At 37.6% G+C, this 25008-nt stretch overlaps 1 protein-coding gene across 2 annotated transcripts in view; it reads left to right on the top strand.

The window, feature by feature from the left end:
- RCOR1 (REST corepressor 1) overlaps positions 1 to 23017 on the top strand; it is a 161249-nt gene extending 138232 nt beyond the window's left edge. The window contains exons 8-12 of one of the 2 annotated variants that reach the window (XM_083360256.1): positions 7732 to 7929; positions 9126 to 9203; positions 9774 to 9831; positions 15507 to 15736; positions 17801 to 23017. In XM_083360256.1, the coding sequence (XP_083216382.1) occupies positions 7732 to 7929; positions 9126 to 9203; positions 9774 to 9831; positions 15507 to 15736; positions 17801 to 17842 (606 nt within the window). In that variant the 3' untranslated portion in view covers positions 17843 to 23017. Of the gene's footprint in view, positions 1 to 7716; positions 7930 to 9125; positions 9204 to 9773; positions 9832 to 15506; positions 15737 to 17800 lie in introns of both variants that reach the window. The other variant, XM_083360255.1, reaches the window with a different exon arrangement.
- The last annotated feature ends 1991 nt before the right edge of the window (positions 23018 to 25008 follow it).

The following is a 25008-nucleotide window of genomic DNA, read 5'->3' as shown; positions in this document are numbered from 1 at the left end:
GCCTTCTCCAGTGGTAATTAAATTTGACCCACTCCTGTATCTTTCACATTTGCCTGCGTTAACCCTTCAGCAACATGCAGGTTCTCTCTGGAACGTTGAGACTCTCTCTCACCTTTTTTCTTTGTAGATTCCAAAGATGGTATGGGGACTGCTTTTAAAACATTACTGTAGAAATCACGTGCCTGAATCTCCGTGGTAAAACAGTACCTCGTACCTTCATAGGTCACCACCATCCCCACTGGTATTTGCCATCTAAACTTAATATCACGTCGTCTCAATTCTTGTGTCAAAAAAGCAAATTCCTTCCTTTTCCTTAAAATCTTTGCAGGGATCTCTTTTAAAATCAGAACTTTTTGCTCAGCAATTACAAAATCAGTGTTGTAGGAGGCCTGGATAACTTCATTTCTAATCATTCTCTTTGTAAAATAAACCACCACATCTCTAGGTAGTTTCCTTTGTCTTGCGATCCATGAATTAACACGGAAGATTTTATCTATATCTTGCATTATTTCATCTGCTGGTCGCTTCAACACCCCTTCCAAAGCCTCAGAAACCATTTTCTCCAAATTTTCCTTAGGATTTTCTATTAGGCCTCTGATTCTTAAAGCAAATTCCATCTGAGAATATTGTGTCGAAATCAAATCATAATTCATTTTCTCTATTACATTTTCAGTTTCTGTCATTTTGGCTTCCAATCTAATATCATTTTGAGCAAGATCTTCCACTCTGTCATCCAAAATCTCAATACTTTTAACCATGCCCTCTATTGCAGATGTGATGTCTGCTCTCATTTCTTTTAATTTCTCTGTAAACTTCTCCTCCAACTTTTTCTCCATTATCTCAACAAATTGCTGCATTTGCTTTTCCATAGTCTCTTGCAACAGATTCTGCAAGTCTTTTACTGTAAAAGCTGATACAGATTCAGATGCAGAGGACAGTGAAGTTTTCACCGAAGACTGCTGCCTCAGGGCAGGAACTTTAGAAGATATAGCCGCCATTTTCACCCTCTATTGTTAACTATGCACTTTCACATGCAGATTCAGCAAAGTCCATTGAGTTAAAGATCAAAGCATCATCTTCACCAAAATCTCCTGCTTCGCTCTGCCTGCGTCCTCGTTCTCAAAAGCTCTTCCTTGCTAGCAGGGATGGTTGCGAACGCCCTGTTCTGCTCCAAAAAACCCGGAGCAGAGGCGCCTCACAGTCCGGAGCATGCCCAGGCTTCGGGGGGGCTCAATCCTTCCGCCGCCAAAACTATAGGTTCTGGCAGCCCCGGAGAGCTCTACCCCTACCTGGACGCTCACCCCCTCCTCTTCTCCCGAGGTGGGGGCTTCCGAGCCGCCGAACAGCTGATCAGCACTGTTTTTGGCGGCTCTACGGAGCTGCGAGGCTGACAGCCAGGAAATGGCTGCCTCCAGCGTCGCCTTGCCATCCGGAAGCGGAATAGCCCTCTTTTTTGCACAAGACATTATTAGTACCTTTAAGAAGGACTTTTGGTTGCATACTTCTTTTCTAGTCACTTTTTAAAATGGCTAGTTAACTGCTTTGCTGCTATTAGGAATCTTTGGATTGATGGGTATTACAACACTGGGTGAGTTTCTTTCAATCTTAGTGAAAAAAGTTTTAAATACAAGTTTAAGGACTTAATTTTTAATTCTTTGGGAATAAAGAGCAAAAGGATGATTTTGATTTTGGAAAGTTACAAAAGACAACGATCCAGATGGATTTGAAATAAGATTTTGGAATTAATTCTAAGAATCCTTCCTATGGGAAAATGGCTTTGCTTGAATTCTCTTTTTAAAAAAATGATAGGATGAGAAGGTTGGACTCTAGAGCAGGGGTGTCAAACTGCGGGCCTGCGGGCCGGATGCGTCATGTGGAAGCCGCGCCCACCCTATTGCCGGCAATGGCAAAACTGTCCCGATAGGTTGTGTGACGTCACGTGATGTTTGACATGTCTGCTATAGAGGGAACCAGAAGGAACTAGTTATTACAATTAAAGGAGAAGAATGCTTAAATGGAACAAAATGTTTTAACATTGAACATATTGAAGGATATTGTTGAAAATGAATTCAGAAGTTAATTTTAAGTGTGTTTGTGTCTTGACTATGTTTTTTTAAAAAACTGAGACCAATCTGAAAATGGATTTTAAAATGACAGGCTACAAAAACGATAAAGAAAAAGACACTGTCATCAAAAAGAAACTGGCTGATGTTTTAATAATTAAAAGGGAATATAGAAATAACATAGAAGAGTGACTTGGATAACTTTCTTATATTGGGAGACATGTTAAAACTAAAGAATTTTGGCAAAAGGAACAAAAAAAATTAAAGGAAATCAAGTACTAGGACATTATTTGAAGGGATTAAAGATAGATTGTTAAAAGTAAAAGGAAGAAGTTTATTTGGTCACGGTTAAAATAAGCATGTTATTTCTGGTAATCTTTAATGGACTTTTGCTGATCAAAATTGAATGAGAAAGCTTTAAGGATGTATATATAGGTAAAACATGAGATATGAAAGCCAGTTTGGTGACTTTGGGCAAGTCGCTCACTTTCTGGCAACCCACCTTACAGGGTTGTTGTAGGGAAGGTATGTTGGATACGTTCACTGTATTGAGTCGTGTGTAAAAATAATAAAGGTATGATATAAATAAATAAAAATAATGTAGGAAGAAGAAATAATTTATTGTATTTTAAGATAAAGAGATAAGTTACTAAAGTTGTTCATACGTTATGAAAAGGGAAGTCATTACTTTATGTTTATTTTTTCTGTCTTATTTTTATATTCTGCACTTTCTATTTTTATTTTGTTTTTCTTGGTAGTAGTTTTTGTCTTTTTAATTATAATTTTTAATAACATTACTATAAAAAAGACAAATGCAGGCTCTGGTTCTGCCTTATCCCCATAACCTTTGATTTGCCACTGATTTCCTGCAATGCTGTTCAGAACAGTGGACGTAGTCATGCATAGGGAAAGTCAAAGTTAATTTGTATCTGCTGTGTTTTCCAAAAGCGAACAGATGGTTGTAATATTTGAGTTTGTCTGCTTTCCAGATAGTATAACGCATGTTGACCTACACTCCCTTGTTTTTCACACACACCTACAACCCTCCCAACCCTTTACCCTTCAAATGTGTGGGATGTAGCAAGAAAGGGGGCCTTGAACATTATTTAGTCCCTTTTTCCCCATTCACTGCAGGAATCCACTGCTATAGCATTACTGACAGATGGCTATCTAACCTGTTTAAATCCTTGGAGTATAGAAGATCTTGCCTCTTCCCAAAGCAGTCTTATGTTTATTATTAGAAAGGTTTTCCTGATGTCCAACTGAGATTTACTTCTTCATAATTCTTTGGTCTTTGCAACAATTATGAACAGTACTTCTATATTATATCCCTTAAGAAATCCTATTATATTCAGTGCCTCCACGAATCCCTAATAAGTCCCTTGCCACCACCCCTTCTTTGTTTTAGTTTCTTTCTGGATAGGCTCCAATTTCTCAGAGTTCATCCTAATTTGTGGTACTGAGAACCGGTTGCAGTATTTTAGGCTCAGTCTGACAAATGCGGAATAGAGAACAATGACTTTTGACTTCAATCATCATAGTTCCTTAGCTAGCATTGCTCTCACTGTAGATGTAAGATTTTCAGTTCAAAACCCCAGATTAGGAATCCTGGTATTATAATAATAATAATTCTTTAAACTCTTCATTTTGCCTATATTTCTTTTATCCCAAATACTTATGAAAACATTTATAATAGCTCTTTTATGCAAGTAATGTGTGCAGGCTTGCTTATGTGTCCAATGATGACATAATTTGACATAGAAGGATGACCTATTGATTTTCCCACTCGCTGCTTTCAAGAAGTGATGCGTTTATGTGTGGGAAAGAATTAGGCATGGTTCAGCCCCTTTCTTATTAACCATTCCATCATCCACTTTTATTTTGCAGATTGCTTATTGCAATTAAAAAGCAACAAGCAATCTTTCCTGGAAAAATTGTTAAGACAAAGCTAACTGGTCTACAGTTCTATAATCCTGTAGGTGATATAGCTGATTATCCAAAATTATCCTAGAACATTAAATCTGTAAGAGGATGTACATATTTTTCTTTCACTGTAATATTTTTCTAGAAGTAGCATGGCTACGTTTTCCCTCACCATTCATAGCTTTATTATTGTTAAACAGTATTAAATATTATTATAATAGGGGATATTTTACAAGATTTTACTTTCAGTGTTCACATCACAGTTTTCTTAAATTATATTAATGACCTCTTCTTCCATTCTAATGATTTTTTAATTTGTGTATCTCACTATAGCTTAAGATAAAAATTAACATTTCAATATTTGCACACTGGAGAAAAAGTAAGTCTACTTTCCTACATAAACATAATAAGGAAACATGGATCTAAGTAGTTTTCTTTAAGATCAGTTACTCAGGAACAGCATAGATAGTTCTCGCTTAAAGATGGTTGATTCCTGACCCTTTGAAGTTCTAACAGTCTTCAAAAAAGCTACTTATAACCCATCCTTGAAGTTTTGGCTGTTGCATACCACCATCACCACTGTTGTGGCCTCATGATTGCATTTTGGGCATTTGTCAACCAGTTCGCAGTTGCTGACTGTAAATTGCTTAGAGAGGGCTGTAAAGCTCTGTGAAGCAGTATATAAGTCTAGGCCAGGGGTCGGCAACCTCGGCTCTTTTATGACTCGTGGACTTCAACTCCCAGAATTCCTGAGCCAGCATAGCTGGCTCAGGAATTCTGGGAGTTGAAGTCCACGAGTCATAAAAGAGCCGAGGTTGCCGACCCCTGGTCTAGGCACTGTTCTGTGGTCACATGTGTTTTTGCCATTTTCCATTTACAGTATGTAATGAGAAATATCTTCTCAAACCATCTCTAGTGGCATGTTTCTGTCAAAAACATATTGCCAGATGCCTGCAAAGTTGGCTTGCATCTGCCAGCCATTTATTGATTGTGGTGTCAAAAAAATTACAGTGTTTTTCTAAATTTTCAAATTTACAGAAAGGTTAAAAACATGAATGGTGACCACCTATCTTTGTGTTGAAATGTGACAGCTAAGAACTAGGAGTCTCTTCCATAGCTTAGAAGCTAAAACTGCAATTTAATTTATTCCATACTATAGGGGAGTCAAATTGGCAGCCTGCGGGCCAGATGCGCCATACACAGGCCACGCCCACTCCAGCTCTACAAATGCAAAACATGTCATGATACGTCACAATACATCACGTGCCGTGATCGAGTTTGACACCTGTGCTATAGAGTGATGAACTCTTATCACTTGTAAGCTGGTGAGAGGTGTTGTGGATGCTTTGATGTTTCAGTGCAGCAGTATTAAAAGCACAGTAATATATAAAACTTCCCTTAATCCCTATTATGTTATTGACCTATATAGATTAAGTTATTTTCTGCTAATAGTAGCTAAGATTTTTTGGCTAAGCCTTTGCTGGGAAGTGCCAGGGAGGAATCTGGGATCTTTTTATAGGGAAAACATACATGTCCTTATAAAGCCATCTGTCTCCCCCCTCATACATTGTTTGTTTTGCATATTACATTATGTTTTCCTTCCATTCAGTTATATCCAAGTCTCAGAGACTGCCTGGACAAGTACACAGTATGTACATATAATGTCTTGAATAAACTGCAGTTACAAAGTTCATCTTAACATACTAAACCTAAACCAGATAAACCCATTTATTACAGCTTAGTGCAATATGTGAAGTCAGTTTTTCAACATAAGTGCTAGATAAATGCTGCATGTGGCTTTGAATATGCTTCAGTGAATCAGTGTGGGCATAGGATCATGTCGAAGGAAGACAAGGAGCTTGATTATATATTTTAACTCTGGTTGAGGGAAACTGTCTTGGGAAGTGTTTCTTTTCATGTTTTCGGCCAGCCCTTCTCTGAATGCCTCTCTCATGTATGCCCAGTCCATTACTGAGGATTCTCTCTTCAGCACTTGATGCTAAAACTAGCAAAATCCTAATTAATGCTAGATCAAGTTTGTTTTCAAACCAAAGGCTAGCATCAAGATTGAAAGCTGATTTAAGCCACTGATTTAAGATCAAATGATGATTAAAAGTGACTAGTATTCCTTCAAGGTACACACTGTAATAAAACATGTTTATCACTGAGCAGACATGGAAACAGACAGAGGGGAAGCAAGCAGGCCTCTGAGGCACCATGACTTTTTAGGGTAGAATGGACTTGTCAAACTAAGGTGAAGCTCATGTGCCTCCCCTTCTTATTGGAAGAGGCAGAACCTTCTGGGAATTCTGTATATACAATTTCCTGTTGAGGTTGGAGGTGGTTTTCCTTGGAGTAGGAAGGTTCTGTAGTTGTTGTTTGATTCCTATATGCTTTGCTGTTTTCATTTGAAGAAAGGCAGAAGCAGTTATGGCTTTCCCTTAACAGCGAACTTTTTAAGGGTCTTTTCACATTCATTTTGCAGACATGTCCTTAGTGTTATCAAAAGATTCAGAAGAAATTTTAAAAATTACATTGCTAGCGGAGTGGCAGGCAGATCCAAGTGTTCCTTTGCAGGAATCTAAAACAGTGTCTCAGATTCATTCTTTATGTTTCATACTTGTCCCCAAAAGACCTTTTCTAGGGCAGATTTCATAGCCATGCAAAAATCTTTATCCGTCAATTTTGCAGTGCTGCATATAAAAAGGAATGAGCTTTAAGGATTAGCCTGCAATCATCTGACCCTTCATGTTTTGTCTTAAATTAGTTTCTTTTTCTTCCCCTCTGGCTGACACACACGAAATTGCATATCTAACATAATTTTTAGATTTTTTTTTCTAGTTCAACCACCCCCACGCTCAACTGAGATATCTTCTTTTATTTCTGATACACTATTAAACTGAGGTGCTGATGGTCTGAGCTTGGAAAGAGTGCTTTCGTTGGCTTTCAGTGGCATGCCTGGAACGTGTAGTGGATGTTGTCACTCTAGCCCTAGATGGGGTATTGAGTCCTTTTCTCCAGATGTGGAGTAAGGATGGTAGTCTTTGGTAAAGAGTGTTTCTCATGTATGTTGAAGCCATTGTATTATGTGTAGTTTTGGCTTAGTACATTTACCTTCTCTATTCAGTAATAGAATTTAAGGAAGATACTTAGCAGACTTCATCTTACTTCATTTTAACAATATGGGTGCATTTTGTGCTCTTGTGTCTGTATCCTTCCAGTGTTGTTGTTACTTTAGCAGAAAAATACTTGGGCAGCACCAACAAGCTGTCCCACAGCTCAATGTACAGACAGTCTTACATGATTTTCAAAGATTTTTGGCCTGTGGCAAGCCAGAAGAATGATGCCATGATGCCTTTGGATTGGACAGGCCTACTTTGCAAGCTGACCTTTTTGAAAGACTTTGAGGGGCAAAATGGATGCCGTAAAGCTTCAAGAACTCATATTCAAGATCATATGGCTTCTGTGTTCAGGGAAGATTAAAATTAGATGCCTATTTTACCCATTAAATTCTGAAAATGCTGACTCTATCCACTTAGGATGGGGAAGTGTGCAAGTTTAGTATAAAGGTGAAGCAAGACAGTGTGTCCATTTTGTACTTGGCTTTCGTAATACCGGATCTTAGAAAAATAGTACACTTAAGACTATCTACCTCAGGCTTCGGGTATGTTTGGAAGTGGCAGTAGTTGTGGATAGCTTGTGGTTCAGATATCAGGCTTACATATGGTAGATCTCTCCTTTGCAGATTCCTCCCGTGGAAACAATACCTCAGGTAAAGAAAGAAAAGCACAGTACCCAGGCTGCTAAGAACAGGGCCAAGAGGAAACCTCCCAAAGGAATGTTTCTCTCTCAGGAAGACGTGGAAGCTGTGTCTGCCAACGCAACCGCTGCCACCACTTTGCTCAGGCAACTGGATATGGAGCTTGTCTCCATCAAGCGACAGGTATGTGTTTTCTCCTGGCAACAGAACGAGGCTTCTTTTTAATCATCTGATACATATTTTAAACAATCTCAACTTCACAGCTCCCTGGGAGGATTTATAGCTTGGGTGAGATGTTTTGCATCAGGATGAGACCTGATTAACAAGCTGTCAGTTGCAGTACATTTTAGAGGAGAATTATTTCAACTTGGCTTTCTATTTACAGTGCAGCAAGATGAATTGCCAACTTCCTGCATCTTACTCAGGAGTCATTACGGATTTCCATAAATCAGTTTCCATGTTTCTCCATACTTTGGACTTTCTAGTTTCTGAGAACTTTTATATCAGTAGTCAATTATTTTATTGATTTCCATCTAAATTCTAATTTTACACATTCAAGTATAAAATATTAGAATATATTTCCTCTGCCTTACCCACTTCTATGCAGCTAGCTTTTATTCTTCTATTTCCTCTATTGGTTAGAAGATTACTGCACAGGTCATTGTTTGGTCCCATGGGCATCCACTTAACCATATCCATGTAACAATGATCAGTTCCTTTTACATTTACCACATATTCTCTTCTGCTTGACATTTTAAAAGATTATTTTAATTTTAAAAGACATTTAAATGGAAAACTGTGGATTGCAAAACACAACTTCAACCTACAGTATCACCAGTGTCATATGTTCCATTGGCAGGTAGATAGATAGCTTTTATTATGATCAGACATTAGGAAAAAAACAACAACTCCTTAGGCATCTTCACAAAATAAAAATAATGAGTGGCTGCAGTTCAGAGGGTGAATTTGGATTGTTGTTTTTCAAATGCCTTGGTGTTGAAAAGGAAGACATAGGTAAGCAATAGGAACACGATCATTTAAAAAATGTAAGGGTTCTGTTGGGAAACCATCCAACTTTGTATCTTGTTTTTTACAAGTATCAACATTAGAAAGTCCCCAAAGAGGCTAAGAATGAAAGAGCCTATTTCCCATTATTACTTCTCAGCTACTGAGTTATTGGATATTTGAGGGGGACGGGAAAAAAGGACAAGAGCCCAATCTTAGTGGGAGAGGGAACTGTAGTTCATGGAAGAATGGGGGCTCTTGTTTAAATGATTGTTGGGGGAATCGATAATGTTTTAGAGAATTTTTGAGATTAGATCAAATTTTACTCAAACTTTGTGTATTATCCATACTGAAAGAGGAACCTTTCTTTTCAGATTCAAAATATCAAACAAACAAACAGCTCTCTGAAAGAGAAACTTGAAGGGGGAATAGAGCAATATAAGTTATCAGAGGTAAGTATGTGTGCTAATGAGAAATTATGTTTTTCCCCCTTCTTCTGAAGTTTATAGAAGGGCACCTCAAGCTGATCAAATTTGCCATTTATCCCTATAATCACATTGGGTTGCAGAGGTCTTTCAGTTTCGGAAATTATCTTGGTTCCTTTTCTAGCTCCAGTATAGGAGTTAGGATGAGAAGAAGTGCACAGTTCACGATCAGGAAGATACGAAAAGTCACAATCCAAGTGCCCTTAAATTTTGACTTGGTTGACAAAGCGATCCCATGCATGGACTCTTGTAGCTAACCTTGTGCTAAAAGCACTGACCGCTCCTTTTATCCCCTTTTTTCTTTCTGCTGTTATAAATTAAATGTTGTTAACTAAACAATGAACTACCTCTATAATTTCACTTGAAAAGAGATTTTTTTTAAAAAAATACATGCTGAGAATAATGCAGGCTTTATTTAAGAAATGACTGCTCAAGCAATTTATTTACTGTTTCATTTGTATACAGTTTGGGGGCTGAGCTTTAAAAGCACATCTATTATCTAAGTAAATTATTTTGTTTATGTTTCATGACGCTTAGGTAACATTGAAATTTAATGCACGCTGGACCACAGATGAACAGCTTCTTGCAGTGCAAGGTATGGCATTGCAAATACATTCTTGTCTGTAGGGAAGATGACCCTGTATTTTGATTTCTGATGGAGCATTTCCTCATTGGCCAGTGAAATAATTCCTAAAATTTCTGCTTTTGACTCATGTCTTAGGGTTGATGCTAACATTTGATAACTGAACTGCATTTACTCTAGGGCAGCCAGACTCATTCATTTTTGCAGTGATGGTTTCCCGTGTGCCAGCTGATGACTGACCCAGTTCCTCATATTCCAAGTCATGATTGTTGGTTGAAGTGGGTAGAATTATATACTGGACATGGTAGTCTTATTCATGTCTTGCACTCCTCATGGTGTGTGTATGTGTGTGTGTGTGCGTGCGTGTGTGTGTGTGTGTGTGTGTGTGTGCAGTGTGCATATTTTAAACATAGGAATAGTTTATTTCTATATGCACTTGCACTGTATGCAAAATGTGCTCAATTTCAGCCACTGCAGGCATACTTAGAAGGATGTGCTTACAAGAAGACATCCTTGTTTCTGCTTTTGTCAGGTTGTGGAACCATATTTATTAACATAGAAATATGGCTTGGAGTTCCTGTGGGATCAGTCATTAGCATTCATTTATTTATTTATCAAACTTGTATGCCCAGGGGACTGAGCATATTTGAGAGGGGTCATAACTGGCTTGTTAGGCAGAGGTGGCAAGTCTTTTGAAACCTAATTTCTGTTCTTTAGCTAGTGATGCTGTTTTTATACCCATCTGTGATTCCAATAATAATAATAATAAAACAACAACAACAACAACTATACTGGACAGGTCTCATCAGAGGAGTCAGACAAAGAGTGTCTCTCCCATAAAAAATATGGTGAGATGTAAATTTTAGAATGCCATACTAGCTCGGATGTTGCCCGGATTAACAAGGTCTGCGCTAGATGTTGGAGTTCCTGGATATCTGGTGAAAAATGGGTTACAGGACTCAGGACTGTTGGCTGAGCAACCAGGGCCAGCAGCTGCAGAATTACTGGAAGAAAAGATGTTTACCCATCGCAAATACACAGTGATTGAAAACAAAGAAATAATGATCTGTTATTACAGATCAAGTCCAACAAGAAGAGGATATCTAAAATGAATGCACCAGTTCTGGAAAGAACAACATCCAGAATCAGAAATAACAGAACAGAGACTAGCAGATCAACGCTGATTTATAATACAAAATAAAGTATTCCCAGAGACAGAATTGGATGAACTGCAAAGGTTTACCCAGGGCAAAGAAATGAAAGCCTTGCCAGAAGTAATTTAGAATGTAGAGGCAACCCAGGGGGAGTTGGCAATGAAGGAATCCAGCAGAGATATATAACTGTTCTCATTTGGAAACCAGGCACCTGTTCCTCAGGAAGAACAAAGCCCTCTAACTCAAGAAATAAAAGAATTGAAACAGAGAATAACTGAGCATCTAGAACAGCACAAAAACAACAGAATAAGGCTGCCTGCATTGAAGCTTTTTCCAAAGAAACAGCTAGCACAAGCATTAAAAGATGCAAATACTGCAATATCAAATCTAAGCACCAATTCACTGCAAGAAACAAACCAACTAATGTACAGCACAGCTGCAGTTATAACTGAATACCTGGGATGCAAAATCAACAAAGAAGAAAAACAAACAAACAGTGCACCACAAAAATGGAAGGTTAGACTAGAAAATAAGATCAGCAAGTTAAGATCACATGCAAGCAAGCTAGAACAGATGAAAGAAAAGAAGCTGAAGAACAAGAAGACCAAAGAATACCTAATCAAGAAATGCCACTTAGAAACAAGGAAGACCAAGGAAGCACTGGAAATAATAAAGCAGCAAATAACAGCTATAGCCAGGAAAATCCGTAGATACGAAGCTCAAATTGCAAATTATAGGCAGAACCTCCAATTTCAATCCAATCAGAAACGTTTCTACCAATCCATCAATGGAGAAACTATAATGAATCAGTCAGTACCTGACAAGGAAGAAACAGTGCAGTTCTGGAAGCAGATATGGGATAACCCAAAGAAACACAACAAGGATGTGACTTGGTTAAAAGAAGTGGATGCAAATAAAACAGAAGTTGAAATGAAAGAACTAGTAATAACAACAAAAATGGTAGAAAAAGAGCAAGAAAGATCAAAAATTGGTCAGCAGCAGGTGAAGATGAACTGCATGGGTTTTGGTTGAAACATCTAACATATACCCACTCATTGCCAAGCAGTTCAACAATATACTACAAGGAGGAGAAATTGAAAAGTGGCTAACAACTGGAAAAACCTACCTAATAATGAAAAATCCAGCAAAAGGGGCAACTACAGGCCAATTACCTGCTTACCAACAACTTTCAAATTGCTAACTGGTGTGGTGGCTGATGGAGTACAACAGCAGCCTTCCATCCTTCTGAGGTAGGTAAAATGAGGACCCAGACTGTTGGGGGCAATTAAGCTAACTTTGTAATAATGTCGCTTGGGGGGTGTATGAAAGCCCTAATAAGCAGGCATATACATAGAATGAAGACTACTGCTAAGCTTGTAAGCTGCCCTGAGTCTTCGGAGAAGGGCGGGATATAAATGGAATTTTAAAAAAATGATCTTGGAAAACTACAAGAAAAGGAAGACCAGCCTGAATGTGGCATGGATTGACTACAAAAAGGCATTGGACTCTCTGCCACATGACTGGATAATCAAGAGCCAGCAATAACAAGGGTCAGTAGAAACATCAGAAAATTTGTGCAAAGATGGATGGCACAATGGAAGACACAGTTGCAGGTCAATGGTGAAAGACTGGGAGAGGTTAATATCAAGAGAGGAATATTTCAAGGAGATTCATTATCACCACTACTATTCGTTATTGCACCGTTTCCTCCGTCAACAATACTGAATAACACAGGACATGGCTATCAAACATCAAAAACATCTATCCCACCTCCTTAACTTGGATGATCTGAAGTTGTATGGAAAAACATCATCTGAAATAGAATCGCTGCTGAACACTGTCCGTATATATAGCCAAGATATTGCAATAGAGTTTGGCTTGGACAAATGTGCCACACTTACTCTCAAACAAGGAAAAATAATGAAAACTGAAAGAATAAAGATGCCCCACGAAAATAACATTAAGAGTCTGGATGAGGAAGATTACTACAAATACTTCGGTATCCTTCAAGCTGACAACATCAAGCACATTGAAGTCAAGAAAAAGATTAGAGGTGAATACATCAAGAGAGTGAAGAAGATCTTAAAGTCCAAACTCAATGGAGGAAATACTGTGAAGTCAATCAACACCTGGGCAATTCCAGTCATTAGATACAGAGCTGGAATAGTGGACTGGACTCAAGCAGAACTAAAAGCAATGGATAGGAAAACCAGAAAAATAATGACAATGAATCATGCCCTTCATCCACGCAGTGACATTGACAGACTCTGTCTACCAAGGCAAATAGGTGGACGTGGAATGCTGCAAGTACATCAGATGCTTGAAGAAAAAAAAATGGCTTTGGAAGAATATCTGAGGGACAATGATGAAGATGCACTGAAATTAGTATATCAGGAAGGCTTACTGACTACTGGAGAGACCAAACTGGCCTACAAGAAACACCAAATGAAGAACAGAATAGAGGCATGGGAAGACAAAGCACTATATGGCCAGTACATTAAAAAAATAGCTGGAAAAGCAGAAAATAACAAGACCTGGCAATGGCGAAGAGCAGGAAAGTTGAAGAAAGAGACCGAGGGACTAATTCTGGCTGCACAAGACCAAGCCTTAAGGACAAATGCATACAAAGTCAAAATTGAGAAGACAGCAACAGACAGTAAGTGCCACCTATGCAAAGAAACTGAAGAAACAGTGGACCACCTGGTAAGCTGCTGCAAGAGGATCGCACAGACTGAGTACAAGCAGTGGCATGACAAAGTAGCAACGATGGTGCATTGGAAGATCTGCAAGAAATATCATTTGCCTGTAAGCAAGAACAGGTGGGATCATAAAATAGAGAAAGTCATAGAAAATGATGAAGTTAAACTGCTCTGGGACTTCAGAATTCAAACAGACAAGCACCTGCAACATAACATCCCAGACTTAACAATTGTCGATAAGAAAGACAAAAAAGTCTGGATAGTGGATGTGGCAGTGCCTGAAGACAGCAGAATAGACAAGAAAGAACTGGAGAAGATAACAAAATACAAAGAACTACAAATAGAAATAGAAAGACTGTGGCAAAGGCAAGCAAGGGTAGTACCAACAGTAATAGGCGCCTTGGGTGCAATCCCAAAACAATTGGAGCACCACTTGAACACCATTGGCATTGAGAAATTCGCCATTAGTCAATTGCAAAGGTGGCCTTAATAGGAACTGCTTCCATCCTGCGACGATATCTATAATACCATCAAACATCCACATCTGCCTATCCCAGGTCCTTGGTAAGGACTCGATAGGTAGACAAAAATGCCAAATCCAGTCAGAACATCTGGCTCTGTACGATTAATAATAGAAGAAGAAGAAGAAGAAGAAGAAGAAGAAGAAGAAGAAGAAGAAGAAGAAGAAGAAGAAGAAGAAGAAGAAGAAGAAGAAGAAGAAGACCTTGGAGGTCATCTAGTCCAACCCCTGCTCAGGCAGGAAATCCTATACCAACTTCTTGAAGCAGGCTGTGAATGCTCCAACACTGGAAGTTTTTAAGAAGAGACTGGACAGTCATTTGTCTGAAATGGTATAGGGTTTCCAGCCTTACCAGGGGGTTGGACTAGATGGCCTCCAAGGTACCTTCCAACTTTGTTGTTGTTGTTGTTGTTAATTTAAAAGCCTAGCTGGTGAACAATGTTAAAAACAAATTAAAATCCAGCAACAATCTTTTAAAAGTGAAGCAATCCTGAAAACTTGATATTAAATTGGATGGCCTTAAATTAATTTATAACTATCAGAGAATTTACTCTTTGGAAGAAGCAGTGACAAGCAAAATACACAAAAGAAGAAAGAATTAATAAGGAGAAAAAATCTGAAAGTATGGGATAAGAAAAATTAAAAGGAAATATAGCTGAATCTAAATTTGGCCATACAAAATATCAAATATTTTCAAACATAGTTTTAGTAACTAATGTAATTGATTTAATTGGTTTTATGATACCGTAAGTGTAAATTGTTGATTTTATTGTATGCTGCCTAGAATTGTCTTCCATGAGATTGGTGGACATATTTGATAAAATAATAAATACATAACCACATTGAAGCAGAAACTTAAGAAAGCCAAGATTTACCACTCTTCTATAAACCTGTAATTGGTTTAGAAATAGTGTGACCCTTGATGTATCCCTTAAATTTAGTTGTTGACTTTGAAACTCTAAATAGTATACCCATTCCATCTCAATGAGGTTCATTTGGTCTGTCAATAAATTCCCTACAGCATCTCCAGCATGCATTTTTTTTTTGCAGTACTGTTGATGCAAATATGTGCTCATCAAATTTTATTCTGACATCCCATTCAAGGTCACTGGGAGATCTAGGCTAAAGTCTTACAGCCCTGTCTATTGGATGATCTTAGGCCACTCAGTCTAACCTACCCTGCATGTTGTGAAAATGCATGCTACTCTGAACAGGATTCCTTAGTATTAGGAATTTGTAGTATTAGTTTGAAGGTTATATAGTTTGTCCTCTGAGCTTCAGAAATGGTACTGATAGATATATTTTCTTTTGTAGCAATCAGGAAATACGGTCGAGATTTTCAAGCCATCTCTGATGTAATTGGAAACAAGTCTGTGGTGCAAGTGAAAAACTTTTTCGTAAATTATCGGCGGCGCTTTAACATAGACGAAGTCCTACAGGAGTGGGAAGCTGAGCATGGGAAGGCCGAGACAAATGGAACCAGTACACAGAAACCCGTCAAATCCCCGGATAATAATATTAAAGTATCTGAAGAAGAAGATGAGGTAGTAGTAGGGTTTTTTTTGGGGGGGGGGTGTTATTTGAGAGCAATATGCATTTATTTTGGTAGCATCAACTCCTTGGTTAGCTTTTGGATAACTGTACTATATAACCATGCTGTTTGGAAATGGATATCATCCCTTAACAGTTGAAGTTGGAATCTTCACAAACGTAGACAGTGAAATTAGGAGGGTCTGAAGTAATCAATAATACAGTGGGACAAAAAAGTATTTAGTCAGCCACCAGTTGTGCAAGTTCTCCCACTTAAAAAGATGAGAGAGGCCTGTAATTTTCATCATAGGTATACCTCAACTATGAGAGACAAAATGGGGGGAAAGAATCCAGGAAATCACATTGTAGGATTTCTAATGAATTAATTTGTACATTCCTCAGTAAAATAAGTATTTGGTCACCTACAAACAAGCAAGATTTCTGGCTCTCACAGACCTGTAACTTCTTATTTAAGAGGCTTCTCTGTCCTCCACTCGTTACCTGTATGAATGGCACCTGGTTGAACTTGTTATTAGTATAAAAGACACCAGTCCATAACCTCAAACAGTCACACTCCAAACTCCACTATGGCCAAGACCAAAGAGCTGTCAAAGGACACCAGAAACAAAATTGTAGAGCTGCACCATGCTGGGAAGACTGAATTTGCAATAGGCAAGCAGCTTGGTATGAAGAAATCAACTGTGGGAGCAATTATTAGAAAATGGAAGACATACACGACCACTGATAATCTCCCTTGTTCTGGGGCTCCACGCAAGATCTCACCACGTGGGGTCAAAATGATCACAAGAACAGTGAGCAAAAATCCCAGAACCACATGGGGGGACCTAGTGAATGATCTGCAGAGAGCTGGGACCAAAGTAACAAAGGCTACCATCAGTAACAAACTATGCTGCCAGGGACTCAAATCCTGCAGTGCCAGACGTGTCCCCCTGCTTAAGCTGGTACATGTCCGGGCCTGTCTGAAGTTTGCTAGAGAGCATTTGGATGATCCAGAACAGGATTGGGAGAATGTCATATGGTCAGATGAAACCAAAGTAGAACTTTTTGGTAAAAACTTAACTCGTCGTGTTTGGAGGAGAAAGAATGCTGAGTTGCATCCAAAGAACACCATACCTACTGTGAAGCATGGGGGTGGAAACATCATGCTTCGGGGCTGTTTTTCTGCAAAGGGATCAGGATGACAGATCCATGTAAAGGAAAGAATGAATGGGGCCATGTATCGTGAGATTTTGAGTGAAAACCTCCTTCCATCAGCAAGGGCATTGAAGATGAAACGTGGATGGGTCTTTCAGCATGACAATGATCCCAAACACACTTCCCGGGCAACAAAGGAGTGGCTTCGTAAGAAGCATTCCAAGGTCCTGGAGTGGCCTAGCCAGTCTCCAGATCTCAACCCCATAGAAAACCTTTGGAGGGAGTTGAAAGTCTGTGTTGCCCAGCGACAGCCTCAAAACATCACTGCTCTAGAGGAGATCTGCATGGAGGAATGGGCCAAAATACCAGCAACAGTGTGTGCAAACCTTGTGAAGACTTACAGAAAACGTTTGACCTCTGTCATTGCCAACAAAGAGTATATAACAAAGTATTGAGATGAACTTTTGTTATTGACCAAATATTTATTTTCCACCATAATTTGCAAATAAATTCGTTAGAAATCCTACAATGTGATTTCCTGGATTCTTTCCCCCCATTTTGTCTCTCATAGTTGAGGTATACCTATGATGAAAATTAAAGGCCTCTCTCATCTTTTTAAGTGGGAGAACTTGCACAATTGGTGGCTGACTAAATACTTTTTTGTCCCACTGTAATTTTTTAACACAGGAAGCCATAATATTTGACAAAAATGTTCCATATAACTGGTCAATAATAGAATCTGAGGAGAGACTTAGTAATTCATTGCTCTACATAACTATCTGTGGGTTTTCCTTTCTTTCAGTGTTTGTTCTTCTTTCTTAAACCAGAAATGAAATGAAATAAAAGGGATATGTGCACGTGCATATAAAAAAAATTTTTTTTTAAATGTTGCTTACCGCTACCATCCTTTTCTTCTATTCCAGGCTACTTCAGTTTTGGATGTCAGATATTCATCTGCTTCATGAAAAACTCAGGTAGCTTAGAACAAGATTATGTTTGACTACTATGTTATCTGAAATATCAGGTATTAGCAAAACTTCAGACAGCCATCTGCATCATAACTCTGTGGACAAGCAGCTATTACCAAAAAAAAGGGAGAGAAAGAGAGAGGACAGATCACAAATATAGGCAAATACGTTCCTGTTCTGTATTTGCCTTAACTTTCTCCTCAATCTTCCCAACCAACCACCAATCCAATTTCTGCAACTCCTGGAACACGCTCTCAGTTTTCAACACCATCAAGTTTTAAAGCATCGGTGACTTCTTGAACCGTCTACATCCCTCTCTGTAAACTTTGATTAGCCAACCTGGCCCCTCATCATGCTCACAAGTTACCTCCTGACAGGGGCATTTCTAAAATATACTCTGTAGTAAGATAATAGTATGCATTTCTATATGCCCTTGTTTGATTTAAACTTATTTTTATGATATAATCATTGTTGATAAGGTAACCTTTTATTTTATTCTTTTTTAATGAGTGAGTTTTCTGTTAAGAAAAGTATTGTGTCTGTGCTGATTAATCCTCTCCAAAGTGATGTCCTCCAGTAGTCCCAATACTTGGAGGCAAACTGTGGGGAAAGCTGTGTTAGGTGGTTTAGTAGATTATTTGAAACTAATGATAGGAGGGATGTGATATCCAGGATAGAAAACAGATTTTTCCTGTGTCCCTAACTCTGTTCTTATATTCAATTCCTCCTTAGAAAGCTCGCTGATATTAATTGTGATTTTTATTATTATAATAATGAACCTTTTTATTTAGTGCAAAAGGGAATGTGCAGTGTGTAACCTTGCTTTGATTCTATATATGCATATACTTTGCCATTCAGTGGACTTGCATTATCATCTCTAGGGGAGTAGCAAAATAAGTGACTTGATTTGGATATCCAGGGGTTTAAGACAAAGCAACAGCTTGTTCTAATTTGAGGTGCTTTTAGACAGCTGCATTGGGGACTTCATGTTCTATTAAGGTGAGTGGAAGCTATATCTTAGCTTTCCATGGTTAATGGTTGGTCTGGATGAGATCTTAGTAGCAGTAGTCACAAACACAAAATAGAGTGTATCAGTACTTAAAATGCTTGTTGGCATATAATCTTCCAGTCATACATTTTATTCCATTTCTACCCAACCCATGGCTCTCCTCAGATGACTCTAGACATTTGGCTTTGACAGCATGTGAGGTCCATTCTTCTGAAAGATGCACAGATGTTGGGGGTTTTAATCAGTTCTAACAATTGAAAGTTAAGTTAGTATTTTAATTAGGCATGCAGCAATATTTTCCCCCACATTGACTTTGGTATCTTCTCAACTCAAATGCACAAATCAGATAAAAATGAACTTGTAGCTACAGTTACATTTTGAGTTCCTGAAGACAGTGTATGAAATAATTTACCCCTAGAAAGTGGTCTAACAATTAACAGCTGCAAAAAATGTTTCCTTCACTCACAGCTTATGTTAGGGCTTGCCTTTGTCAACTAGGATTAACTCACCGATTTACCAATTAATAGTTAAATGTTGCAAATGACATCAGAGCAAGTGCCAGAAAAATGCCAGAAATGTTTGAGATGGGTGAGCCTGGTCTAGGCATAACCATTAAGGAAATCATTCTCTGTCTGTAAGAGGAGAAGCCATAGACAAGTCTAAGAATCAATATAGAATAAATCCTTTATAAAGAATGACAAACAGCTGGTCTAATATAGGACAGAGAAGTGGAAAAGCCCTAAGATGCATATGGCAAAACCCATATTCCTGCCCCCCCCCAATTTAACTTCCAGTAATACTGCTTTATGTTTATGAAATCTGATTCAAATTATCAGCTCTGGAAAATGGATATTTTGTGTATTTTAAATACCAGTTCATGCTTCTCCAACTTGGCATTTGAGGATGTGTTGATATTTTAGTCTTTATTTATGCTGTTTAGACATGTAGGAATCATCTGGAGGGTGCCAGGTTAAAAAAAACAAATTTATTCTCTTTAGGTGAAGCAGAGTGTTTGTTAAAACACTTTCAGATGTTTTGATAAAGAATTGGCATATTTTAACTATGTTATAAGGTAAACTTGGTATAGCATCCAGTCCTTTTGGGTGGGTGGAGATGATTTTTTAAATCTAGCTACAATGATAGGCAGTGTGCAATTTTATAAAATCTGAAAAATATGTAAATATTTTATATTCAGTTAACAAAAAAACATAGAATAAGATAGAGCAGCTGGAGTGGACTGCCTGAAATCTATGTTAGCTATGAGCTAAAATGTATAATAATTACTTTATGTGATGTGAGTGTTGTTGGGTTGTACCATTTTAGACTGCAGCGGAAATTAAATGTTCATAAGCTCCCCCATATTTTTGTATCCAAAAATATATGAGCTTATGCACATCTTTGTACATTGTCGCATGCACACATTCTACTTAATTTCCTTGGTCACGGATGGATTGAGCCAACTATAATGGTTGGGCTAGCACATCATGCTAAGGCATAACCCATAACCCATCTAGGGGTCATACTAAAACCAAAACAAAATTAGATGTATTCCCCACTTTTGTATATCTGGAACAGCTATTGCATTGATGCTCAGTTTGCCAAAAACCAGTGATCCAAATTTCTTAGTCTAAATTACTGTCTTTTAAACAAGTTACAACAATGTTTGCACTTTTTTTTACATTGATATGTAGGTTTCTTAAAACAAATTTACAGTTCATTTCTTTCATCCCTGTTCATTTCTGTAACATATAAACAACTTTCCATCTTCTGAAATGACATTACTAACCTCTTCTAGTGACCCTAAAGCTGTTTAATCCTATTGAAAAACACATGTATATAAAGCAAGGGTTGCTTTTAATGTGCTAATAGTAAGTAATCCATAGAAGTTGGTTTTCCTTGTCTCCTTCTCCAAACTGGACCCAGGGACCTCCTGAATAGAATGAGAGATGAGGAGGAGGAACTGGGCTTAGGAGGTCACAGTAACTGAACAGAAATCTCTCTCGTGAGCAGAAACTTCACCTGTATACCATTCAGGATTTGCAAGAACAAAGCCAAACAAGGCAAAAGTTCATTAGATAACTATTCCTTGAACACAAATGAATTAAATCATATTTTCATTACGACATTGTTAACATTTAATCACTGGTCCAGCCTCAAGTGGTACAATTAAATGATGAATCTAATAATCATGTGGCTTAGCTCTGAATACTAATATGTTGCATTGCTCTCTTCTGTGAATTTACTAAACAATATGATCAGAAAAAGGTTGAGTTTTGGCTCATTCCCCTGTGGAAATTGACACAGAATCCCTCTATGAGGACGATAACTTATGTATATTTTCTCATTGTTTCATTACTATCATATTGTAGATTTTCCCCCCTGTAACTAAACTATGCTTGTAATTGTTCCATTGTGAAATGGGAAAACTTATTTAGCTTTTAGTTTTTTTTTTTTAAAAAAAAATCTGATGTTTTGTATGGGACAAACCAGATTTGTTATTCAAGCATTATTTAATCAAGGCTTCATGTATTGATTTAGAAGGGTCCACAAAGTTTGCTACATAATATGTAAAACTCACATTTTGTTTTCTTAAACTAGCAATGTGAATGTTATAGTTATATATATTTTGTGGAAGATGGAAAATTTTATTTCTTACTAGGTATAAATTATTGTGCATAACTATAGTATCACAAAAAAGTGATACTTCTTTTTTTAAAAAAAAACCAGCAAAACCCTAGTTTTAGAAATCTTAACCAATGTATTGTATATGCACCAGAATTTTACATTTGTTTTATTTAATTTTTAAATGTAGTTGTGTAATACAACAGTAAATTTCTCATTTTCCCTGCCTCCCCGCTCCATTAGAAAATCTTATTACTTGAATATTATATTTTGATTAGACTGAAATGCAGTAATTAAACATCTGTAATCTAGAATGAAGGGAATGGAGGAAGCAATATATATGATTCCATATATAATACAGAACTTCTTGCAACATTGTACATACATGTTCAGTAGTAGTTACAGTGGTAATTCAGGCAAACAGCCTGTTGCATACACATTTCAGGGATTTTTAAATAAGTTTTGTGAAATTTTTACTGCTTCTTTCTTGTTAATAACGACAGTTACAGTGATAGTGGGATATTGCACCCACTGGTTTGCGTGTGACTGGCTCATGTGGGACTGTTACCCCACATCTCCTCACTTTCAGCAGAAGCAGTGAAAGGAACCTCTTGCCAATTATGACTACATAGCTATGAAGTCTTCAACATATTCAGGAAGTGTACATTTTTTTGATGCAGGTGAATCTGGTCTTATCTCTGCCTTTCATGTCTTCTGCTAACCAGGCAGAGATCAGAAGACCCTGTAACGAATGCTGTGCATGGAGGGTAACTGTGGAGAGAGAGAAAACATTGGTCTTATATCACATTGAAAGTGAAATTAAATCAATGAATTAGTAGTCTCTTTGACTATGTGTAATTCTCTAATAGGAAGAAAAAAAAGTTCCCTCTTTTTAAAATCCAGTAGTTTTGTTGCAGCATTGGTAGATCAGATTCAAGAGAGATCTGCTTCTTGGAGTAGGGGGAGAAATCTAAAGATGTCTTGAGCTCAGGAAACTAGATTGATTGTTCTGTGGCTCTTGCTCTGGGGTAAAACAGTACCCAGGTTTTCTCTGCACTTTTTTTTAATGGAAGATGTTAAATTATTATCTTGGCAATTTTCCCCATTTTAGATAGCTTTTAGCTAAAACATTTTAATTTAAATTCTCCTTTCCATCAGTCTAACAAGATGTCGGTATTCTTGCACATCAAATACAAGTCAATCGTTTTGTTAGATTAAGAGCTCACTGCATAAAAGGGGTTTATAAAATTTGGAATTTTAACATTAATTAAAACAGCAAAGGGTGCAGGGGAAGTTATAAGAGAGATATAGCCCTTCCTCCAAGTCTATATTTTTTAAAATGTAGAAAAGACATGCACCTAGTTATACAGCTAAGTGTTGCTATTATTAATGAAGAGCAGAATTTCAATTTTATTAGCTCCAGTATGGGAGGTAGCTAGTTGAAACCCAGTATCTCGTGTGATGTTCTACTCCCTAGAAGCAATGCACTTCTAGGCACAATCTGCTGGGCACTGAGACTGCATAGCTTGCTTTCATTTCTACACGGGGTGGGTGGGTGGGTGGGTGGGAGGAATGTACAGGAATTCCCTGGCTGCATGTATTCTTACAAAAGAGAGGGACTATACATCAACAGTGCCTGTTAGATTGATGCCTCTGTGGATGGTAAAGCACAATTACTGCAAAAGCTACAGTTCTGAAATAGAAGGTCAGTATATGTCTATGCATGTTGTATATTAATGAATGTTTACATTCATATTCTCATCTAAATTTATATTGGCGTGTATATTATTACATTATTTAGACCATCCTCCTGCAACCTGTTGTATTCCAGATTTGTTGGAGCTTCAATTCTCAAAATTCTCAGCCACCATGACTACATATTTTGGGAGTTGTAGTCCCATAACATTTGGAGGGCACCAAATTGAGAAACAATGATATAGTTTTTATCAGTTTATGTTAAATTCTCATTGATGGTTGATATGGGTCTTCTCCCTCCCTCTCCAATATTTTATGATGTATAATGTTACATTTGCAAATATAATAAAATACTGTATAGCCTTTGAACTGATAAAACATTTCGCATTGGAGAGGGTTTTTTTAAGGTATTATAATAATGCTGTTGTAAATAATATTTTTCATGTTTTTTCTTTTACATTTTGCTTATTTTTTTCTGTTTAGTACACCTGTGGTAATTAACATTCTTAGAATTATAAAGCTGCTTAGCCACTGAAAAATAACAATTCAGGGATTCTTTTCTTTGAATTGTCAATTTTCAGGTTCAAGATTTCCCCCCCTGAAATTCTCTATAATAATTTTTTCTATTATTTCCATGTTTGCTGACATGACATTAATGAAAGATCAAGGCACTGATATAATGCTATGGTATATATCTTTAAAAGCCTCCTTCTTCTAAAACGAATGGATCATAGCTGGTTTATATCACCTTCTGGAACTTAGAGATTTTCCCTTGGGGATTCCAACCCAGTCTGCTTCACTTCGTTCCTTCTCTATTTTAGATTACATGCCACTTCCTTTCCAAAAGTACTGAATGATTTATCAAGTGTTAAAATTAATAAAATCCATTTGTAACAGAATTATAATCAGTTTGATGTGCTACCATTCAGGGTTGCTTAGGGTTACTTATCGTGAAATGCCTTGCTGAAGAGCCATGGTTTCAAAAATGTAATTGGGAAGGTTGGTCCGAATATCTCTTTATGTTCACAAATATTTTTATTTTATTTTTCAAAATTAAGATTTCAAATCGTTCCATCTATGTCCGCTTACATAGTAGATTCTGCATGTTTTCAAAGACCATTGCCTAATCCTGTCAGACCTCCCAACTGTACTGTAGTTCTATTATTTCTATAGTGACAAGTTAACAAATTTGGGCTGACCTTAATTATCTATTCCAAAATTTCTATTTATCAGGATGCCCAGCTAGATCTGCGCTGGAGTGAGAAGAGATATTTGTTGTATGCCCCAGAGGAATGCTAAAATGCTTAGGTTCTTGTGATTGCAAGTCCAAAGTCTTACCAGTATGTGTTTCAGAGAGAAGATGTGATTTGCAAAGAGAACTTTCTAGATCCTGTGTCTGTCTGTTTATGTCTCTGTCTGTCTGTCTGTCTATCCGTCCCTCAGTCTATCTAATCTATCTAATTTTTGAACTATCTCCCTCACTGGTTCAAAACTTTGACATCTCAAAGTAAGGTAGGGGGCAGACTTATGTGGACACACATCCATTGTATAGCAGATATGTTGGAATTGTAACAGTTCTCAAGAAGTAGTGGTGAAAATTGCACTCATTGGGAATCCTAGGAATCCATGTAAAAATATCTGAAAGGTACTAGGCTGAGGAAGGCTGATAAGAGACAATAATGAGTTAAAGAGACTTTTACAGCTCTGTGTGTTGTTTATAAGCTTGCTTTTCACATATCTAGTTGCTTCCAGGACTCCCCATTGAAAGAATTCAATCTATGCTGGATGGAATAAGTAAATGGAAAATCTTTATTTTTCTGTTGTATGTTTCCCTCAT

Source organism: Vipera ursinii, assembly GCF_947247035.1.
Source record: "Vipera ursinii genome assembly, chromosome: 1".
Lineage (NCBI taxonomy): Eukaryota > Metazoa > Chordata > Lepidosauria > Squamata > Viperidae > Vipera > Vipera ursinii.
Note: the sequence above shows the minus strand (reverse complement) of the source record. Positions and strands in the feature narration are given on the sequence as shown.